Source organism: Egretta garzetta, unplaced genomic scaffold (assembly GCF_000687185.1).
Source record: "Egretta garzetta isolate BGI_Z169 unplaced genomic scaffold, ASM68718v1 scaffold553, whole genome shotgun sequence".
NCBI lineage: Eukaryota > Metazoa > Chordata > Aves > Pelecaniformes > Ardeidae > Egretta > Egretta garzetta.
In genome coordinates, this window is record NW_009259328.1 from 1,383,403 (window position 1) to 1,391,721 (window position 8,319).

Genomic DNA, 8,319 nt, shown 5'->3' on the forward strand with positions numbered 1-8,319 from the left:
CAGTTAAAACCCTCAAACAAACAAACTCCCCTCAACCAACCTAGCCTACCACCATTTTACCAGATAATAGTCTTATCAATAGTAAATAGTCAACTGTTAAGGTTACTGGAAGTCTGATGAAAATCCTAAAGAATGACCATATTAACCTGGACTAAAATAGAAAATGTATTTTCCAACACTAATTAGGTCTTTTATTGTTTGTCTTGAAACGAACCAAACCCTTTTTCCTTTTTTGCTGCAGTAGTTACCATTAGTTACGATCATCTCCTTCACCTTGCTAGCTGTATGTCTCCTTTTGCAACACTTTTTACAGAAATACCTGAAAATACAGTTCTACTGATGAATTAAGCTGTTGTGCTAAATTGGCTGGCTGCTTGTAACAAATTGAGGATTATTTGTAGCCTTCAACTGGAGGAAACTGCCATGTCCATGTCGTGTGGTATCTCCTGTTCCATTCTGAATGCAATAGCGCCTTTGCTTATTGAGCGTTAAAAAAAACCACGGTGTTACTCTGATTTGATCATTATCCAAAAGTAGGACCATTGCTTCATTTAATTAGTTTGGACAAATCTACAAGTGTCTGCTGGTGTGTGTGCCTTTTGTACTCATGTTTAATCACTTTAGGAGACTAAAGCTATCAACTAATGAAACAACTTTTACAACTTTGGTTTTCTGCTGCTTCTTTTTCAGATTATTTTCATGGTTGGCCGAGGGTATGCTTCTCCAGACCTCAGTAAGTTGTACAAAAACTGCCCCAAAGCAATGAAGAGGCTTGTAGCAGACTGTTTGAAGAAAGTTAGAGAAGAACGACCTCTGTTTCCACAAGTAAGTGTGTTCTCTGCATATAACCATTCCAGAGTAGTTTGTAAGTAGCCATTAGCACCCAAAACATTCTACAAGGATACAAGCTTTGATGGAGAAACTGAAGGTAGACATAGGAATAAAGGGCAGCCTGCTTCCTATTTTTGGTTTTATTCATGTGCATCTTTCATAACCCAGCTCCCTTAGGCGGTTGGTAATTCTGACTACATAGTTCCTGTAAAGGTCATTAAAAAAATGTTATGCATACAGACTGTTAGACTAACACTGCAGCAATTTGCTTTTCAACAGCTGACCCATTTTAGAGATAAGCAAAAAAAACCCTAACACAATAAAAATCAAATCTATCTTTGCATTTATATTCTGATTTAGTGTAGGTTTGAGGGAAATGAGAGATCGTTCCTCCTTTCCTTCCTCACAACTACGAACAAGCAAACAATATCCACCACGGGATTTAAATTCATGTAGCAATTTTTGGTATTTTTACAATGGATACTTTACCTTTTCCTGTCACTATGAGGATGATGAAGGTACTTTCTTATTAAATAGCTGGCATTAAATACCAGCAGATTTTTGAAAAATAACTTCTTGCTGTTACAATCAAGTTTAACTTTTGTTGTTTAAAAAGTTATTTCTAAATGTGGTTTTCTAAACAGACTGTTAGGCAGAAGATGCAATTCTTTCCCTGTTACTCTGTTGAAGAATTGCACAGATGCCTGTTAATTGATCATAATGTCTGTGAACTAATGAAAAGTATTCTCCCATCCTCTGAAACTCAGACTCCTCATAGCAATGAAACTGCATGGCGTATTCCTAGACTGTTGCTTTCAGTGCCTCTACATAGTCTATTGTAGCTCTTAAGGATATGCTTAAAGCTATAATAAATGAAGGTTTAAGACTGAAAAGGACAAGCAACTGTAACGAGCCTTCTTTTCACATTTTCTGTGTGTTTCCCTCAGATACTGTCATCCATTGAACTGTTGCAACATTCTTTACCCAAAATCAACCGGAGTGCTTCTGAACCATCTCTGCATCGTGCCGCCCACACAGAGGACATAAATTCTTGCACATTAACATCCACAAGACTACCTGTGTTTTAGGATCGTGCTCCCCCTCTCTGGTTCTCTCCAGGGACAGGAAAGGAACAGAAGTAACAGAAGTTGTGCTTTTAATGCCTCAGTGTACAGGATCAGTGCCAGCAGCATTATCTGCATCCCAGTTTTAAGAACAAGCTGCTAAGATTTTTGCAGTTCTTATCCTGCAGGGACACAGCTCCACATTGCCTTTTTCTACAGTTTCTTTTACTGGGATAGTTAACAGACTATAAATCAAGAGATCTATTACTATTTTTCTAATAGATGCACTTGAGCCTTATTTTTCCCATACGCAGAAGCAATGGATGTTTCTTTGGCAGTGTTTCTGGATTGATTTGAATCTGTTGATAAATCGGTATTTTTTACAGCAAGGATGGCTTGCCTCGGCGCTTGAGGAAAGACGATGCATTATGGTGCTCCTTGATTGCTCCATGCCCTGTGCCAGTTCAGGATGGGCGAGTTTTGCCTGAAATGGGTATCTGCAAACCAGACTGAGGGAAGAAGAAAAAACTTTCTGGAAATCAGCTCCTGCGTAAGAGCTTTCATCAAGCCAATGAAATAAGTTAAAATGCTAATTCAACACAAAATAGTTTTTGCAATAGTTTTGCACATAGAAGAAAAACTCTTGCAAAAGAATGGAATATATTCTGAACTGTACTGCTCAGAGAAGGAAGCTAGCCAGTCTTGCTATGGTCATCTTCAGTAACGTAAGCAGCAGCTTACTTTGGTACTATTGACTTGTTTCTTGCATCCCAAAGTGCGGAAAGACAGGCTTTTGTGGCTGAGAAAAGGCTAATTAACATTATCCATATACTTCTGCAAAATGAGCATAGTCTTCATCCCATCTGAAGCTGTCGTCCAAGAGATGCACTATCAAGAGGAAACTGAGCATATACAGTTTTTCTTGCTGATTTGTGTTTTAATTTTGTTTTTATTGCTCCTGAGAAAATGCATTTATTGTAAGCCAAGGTTCCTCTGATTATCTTATTTTAATAAAATAAATTAAATTTTAGGTTTAAGACTCAATGTCATCATTTAATGTAGTAATCCATAGTTCTGACATGTACATCTAGATTTGAAAAACTCAGAAAATGACATTCTGAATAATTTTTTTAAAGTTACGAGGATAGGTAATAGCAGTTCAAGTAAAAACACAACTTGATATGACAACCTATAGGTTTCCAATCACATTCTTTACAAGATGTTTTTTAATCTACTGTAATTATCTTTCAGCAGCATCTACTTGTTAAGATGCCTACCCTATCAAGCTTTTTAACTGAACCATTTCCCCTCTGCATTTTATTTCCTGTGAACCTTGTTTTACTTAAATAGAAGTGAGTGTTTTGCTGTCTTGGCTGAACTCTGCAGATGACAAAAAATAGGTGGCAATTAATTTTTTTAAATAGCATTCTGTTTAAATATGTTCATTGGGGAACGAATGGAAGCTTGGGATTTTGTGTGTTTCTCTGTGCATGCAGTTAAGTACAGGGCTCCTATCTGAATACACTGCTGAGGTATAGTGAGTGAGGAGACAAGATGGCTGTAACCACTGTTAATCAATCTCAACTGCTGCCTGAAATTCATCAGACAAAATACTTCTGCTGTGAATTTTGACAGCTTACACGTGCAACTCTTAACTGCCTGTAGTGGCCAAATAGCCATTTCAGCTTCTTGTTTGCAGCAAGCAAAAAACCCACAAAGCACTTATGAAAGGGAAGAGAGGAACTTGAAGTACGTAAGCTTGACACACACTTAGAAAATAATATCAAGACCGTTTGTCCTCAGAACACGTATAATATTGGAAGAAAGAAGGGTGGAATATTAATCCTTAGGTGATAATTGAACATGACCATAAAATTTGCTTGCTAAAAAAGTAAATTGAGGGTTGATGGAAACTGTTCCATAGAGTTCTGCATGATTCTTAATACTAGTCTTGGTATTTTAACTGCAGCCCTCTCTAAACATCATTTATCTCTCATTTTACCTTCATCTGAATATGAAAGAGTTTAAGAGGGGGGGAAAAAGGAGAAATGGTAAGCTGCTTTTACTTTATCTCTAATTTCCAAAAAGAAAACATTAACACCTCATTTTTAAAACAGATTATATGTCGCTTGGAAAATGAAAATATTTTTGACAAATAGGCTTATTTTGACCAGCACTTGATGTCAAATTAGATGAAAGCTGGTAAGTGAAGAATTGAAAAGGTCTAAATTTCTAGGTCTTACTGCTCTTACATTAAAACTCATCTTCATGTTGTTCCTAGGTAGCTTTGAAAAACAAGTTATCTTTTTAATTTCAGACTATTGTTACCTGGTTTATGTCATCTTGGGGCAAAGTAAATCAGAATGTCTTGTTTGAGGCAAAGAACATCCTCTCCGTTGACTACGTTTTGGTATATTTTATTACTGACAATATTTCTCTCTGAAAAAAAAATATGTGCAAGATCAGCTAGAAACAAGCATCCACAGGGAGGCTAAGGGGTGGAAGTATTTTGTGTTAGAAACTATGCCTGGGCAGGTGCTCTTGAACATTCATCTTGGAGTACTCCATCTCTCTTAGGGATACGTTATTTTCCTTCACCTTTGTACTTAGTCATGAATAATTACACTAATATGATGACTTACAGGAATAAGACCTTCACTGGTACCTTCACATGCTGATTTTAAAAAAGAAGCTGATGTGTATGTGGTTATACATACTACCGAGAAGCCAAGGTCTGACTTCACAGTAAGTGTTGTTAAAAATTAACTTCAGAGTAGAAATAATTGTGGAAAAGTTACATTTCCTAGGTCGGAACAGAGAGTAAAATTTGCACGTTCAATTTGAGGAACCGTTGGCCAGCAGGGGTGGGGCAGTATTTTCATCCAGGACATTCTCAGGGTCAGTTTTGACCCAGAAACACAAATGAACAGATGAAGTGGCTAATCCTGGTGTCGCTAATTTGGTGCCATTTAAAAATGTTTGCATCCCAGATTAAGGTTCCTGCTGTTTGTTTTAGGCCAGTGACCCAGATCCTCGTCTTTAGCCATCAAAGCAGCACGCTCTCTGCCTTGCTAACATAAGGGAATTTGCACAAGTGTCTCTAAATATACTTTGCTTCACAATACAAATAACTTATGTCATCTCAACAACCAAGCTTTCAGAAATGCTCAAACCTTTAAGCACACAAGTGACTTCTCAAGGGTAAGCAGTCTTACCCTCAAACTATCTGTTAAATTGGCCCTCTACTTATTTTAAAAGATCGTATACCTCACCCCTCCTGGGCCTTTAACCTTGCTGTCCTTAATCTGAAAAAGGCAAATGGGTGGCTGGCGAGAGAGAGAACTCCCAAGAGCGGCTGCAGCCACCGTGAATCTCAGGTAGGTGGGCAAGGGTGGAACCTCTGCCAGTGCTCTTTGGGAGGCTGCTGGCAACCGGGGACGGGAGGTGCCTAGAAATGGGGCTGTTCTAAGGCTTCAAAAAGGCATCCCACGCAGCGCTAGAGGCACCTGTGGGTGGGAAGACCAAAGTATTGGCCATGTGGCTAAGAAAAACAGCAGTAAAAACTAATTGTTTCTTTTGTAGATGAAATTATTTATGCTGTAGAGTTATAAACTGTAAGATCACTGGCATAAGGAGATCAAAAAATTATTTAGTTATTTCATTTAATTTTGACTACTTCATTTAACCTGAATCAAGCTTTCCCTTCCAGTTAAATACATTTGAACTAGTTAAAGAAAAATGTACCTATTAGTGTTGCAGTGACCACTGAAACCAACTACTTACTCTCATTCTCCAGTTTCCAAAATCTGCCTTGTGCTATAAGTTTTTAATTTAATTGCCTCCACTATTGCTCTGCCTGAATATATTCATCAGCGCAGTTGTATTTGCTTTACGAGGGGTGCACTAGGAGATGCTTCCTGCCTCTTATACACTGTAATTATTTTAAAACAAGGGTGGGAACTTGACTGCAACAGGCTTTGCAAGCCAGGCCCCACTGGGGAAATGCTCACTGTAGGGGTATGGTACAGCTCGATTCTGAACTCTAGGTACTACTGTGAGGTACAGCACGTTAGTTCTTAAATACCCTTTTTAAGGAAGAAATAGCTACACTGACCATTATTCAAGTGGGGTCTTTGTAGATATGCTTTCAGTGGAAAAAAGCCAAAAAAAAAAAAGAAAAAAGCACCCAGAACAGATTTAGCAAGTTTTTAACAGCTTAAGCTTTAACTGATAAGAGAGGAGCTGTATTTACACTACCACTCAGCTCACAAAACAGCATTGACTAGGCCAAAGAGGGAGAAAACCCCCTTGCAATTCAGGGATTTTTTTTTCCATGCAATCAATTTAACTTTTTAAATTTACTTTAGTATTTTTTGTTGCCATACAAAAAACTATCTGAAAACTTTACCAGGACTGCACAAGTAAACCACAGGGCACATTCGCTCTACCGGTGCTGCAGAAAGGAGAAGCATCGCTAAATAAATAGCTGGATTGCTATAGAAGACAGCACCTTTAGTTCTCTTTATTAAGAAGTAGCAGAATCCTCATCAGCCCCAGAAAGGTGCATGAAAAGTTCTCCAAGTTCTGTTACTTCATCATCTGTGCTGGCCACAGTCCTGCTTTCTCTGTCTTCAATAAAGTCCCACAGCCGAACAGAGTTGAAGAACTGGAAGAGAATTGTCACAGTTCCATCAAAGTATTTTCCATTACCAGGCTTATTTCTTCATTTAAAAAAAAAAAAAAAAAAGTAGTCAAGATTCAAAAGCTGGGCTCATGCTAGGGTTTAGTGATGCCCTCAACAACATCTGCTGTTACACCGGTAGGCCTGCCCTGACCATTCCGGGTGGTGGCTACACTACCATGCGTTTTGGAGAAGGCTTTAACTGTTTGAGCTGGTCTCATCACCAGCTGTATGCAGGCAAGCAAGATGACATTTTTAATACTGCAGGTGAAAACTGTAACAGCAGAATTCCTTTGAAGAAAGGTTTGCCTTTGAAAAATAAACGATAATAAATATTTGCTATTAAATGAAAGGTGCCTTCTCCTTCCCCATAATGACAAATGTGTGCCTCAATGACAATTGAGGGATGCTTTCTTCACTTCTCTAAGGCCATGCATGGTACAAAACATATTTAAGTAGCAGACTTTACATTCAAAACATTTTTTTAATTACACGTGACTGTGTAATTATTCCCTTACCCGCACAGTCCCCTCTGAGCTGAGCTGCTTCCGTGGTTTTTCAGGTTCAGCTCGTGTCCCATCTGGATAAGCATGAAGGTAAAGACACTTTCCTCCAAATGGGCAAGTTCCTTTCCCTTGTTCAAAGTACTTGCAGGGTTTTTTCCTGATTTAATCAGAAGAGAGAGCATTACTGCCTTCAGCTAGTAGGAAACAGATACCCTTCACTCTCCCCACCTGCTTATCTCAGCCTCAGTCACTGATGCAAAGCACTGCTCCTGCTAACACACCAGGAGGTTTGGGCTCCCGTTCCCCAGCTGATAGCAATCAAAATAGATGGGAAAGATCATCAAAAGAGAAATACATAAAAGAACAGTTTAATTTTTTTGACTTATGATGCTATATTAAGCCATGGACAAGAGAGGGATGTTCAAAGAATGCCATCCATCCTACATGTGCACTTTCATCGCTGCCTTTTTAGGAACCTGTTCCTCTCATCTCCTTTGGAAGTTCTATGACAATGCTGTTAATTTAAGTTCCCATCAGCTTTGCTGTTCAGCTAAACTGCTCTAGCTGTGTAGCAAATGTTGGTAAAGCTGTTCCTTCCAAAGGTCATCTGTGGGGCAGTGGGGAGGGGGCTGAGGGCTTGCTCTGTAATGGAAAACATCTGAAGAGGAAACTACAGAGAAAATGCCATTGAACTTGTAAACTTAATCTGCCAATAGTGATGAAACTGGTTCCTAAGGCACAGATACAGTTGATCAAATAGCAACTAACCAAAGAAAGCACAATAATAACAAAAAAAAATAATCCCCAAACAACCAACCCTTCCGTGCCCCATCAGGGAGCACATTAAAAGCAGAGTGAATTTGTCCTGGTTCAGAACTCAAGTAGTCTGTGACTTGCACGTTTCCAGGTCTGACTTTTTCCCTACTGCACTGGCATACAGAATGGGTTGGTGCTGGCATGACCCCTGCTCATAGCTCAGACTCCCCTTTATTAGCATTTTTCCATTCCATGCAATACTAAATCCTCAAGTTAAACTGATTGCCAAGAGATCTATCATAGAATCACTTTGGTTGGAAAAGACCTTTAAGATCATCAAGTCCAACCTTTAACCTAACCCTGCTATCCCACCACTAAACCATGTGCCTAAGCACCTCATCTATCCTTCTTTTAAATACCTCCAGGCATGGAGACTCGACCACCTCCCTGGGCAGCCCATTCCAGAGCCTGACAACCCTTT

At 39.1% G+C, this 8,319-nt stretch overlaps 2 protein-coding genes across 4 annotated transcripts in view; one reads left to right on the forward strand and one right to left on the reverse strand.

Annotated features, from left to right (window-relative positions):
- RAF1 (Raf-1 proto-oncogene, serine/threonine kinase) overlaps nucleotides 1-6,055 on the forward strand; it is a 50,185-nt gene extending 44,130 nt beyond the window's left edge. For 2 of the 3 annotated variants that reach the window (XM_035892229.1, XM_035892231.1), the window contains 2 exons: nucleotides 691-825; nucleotides 1,779-1,919. In XM_035892229.1, coding sequence (XP_035748122.1) covers nucleotides 691-825; nucleotides 1,779-1,919 — 276 coding nt within the window. Of the gene's footprint in view, nucleotides 1-690; nucleotides 826-1,778 lie in introns of all 3 variants that reach the window. The other variant, XM_009636632.2, reaches the window with a different exon arrangement.
- MKRN2 (makorin ring finger protein 2) overlaps nucleotides 4,253-8,319 on the reverse strand; it is a 13,196-nt gene continuing 9,129 nt past the window's right edge. Inside the window, exons 6-8 of the mRNA XM_009636633.2 lie at nucleotides 7,095-7,239; nucleotides 6,406-6,561; nucleotides 4,253-4,334 (exon numbers count right to left, since the gene is read on the reverse strand). Of these exons, the coding sequence (XP_009634928.1) occupies nucleotides 6,421-6,561; nucleotides 7,095-7,239 (286 nt within the window). The 3' untranslated portion in view covers nucleotides 4,253-4,334; nucleotides 6,406-6,420. The remainder of the gene's footprint in view (nucleotides 4,335-6,405; nucleotides 6,562-7,094; nucleotides 7,240-8,319) is intronic.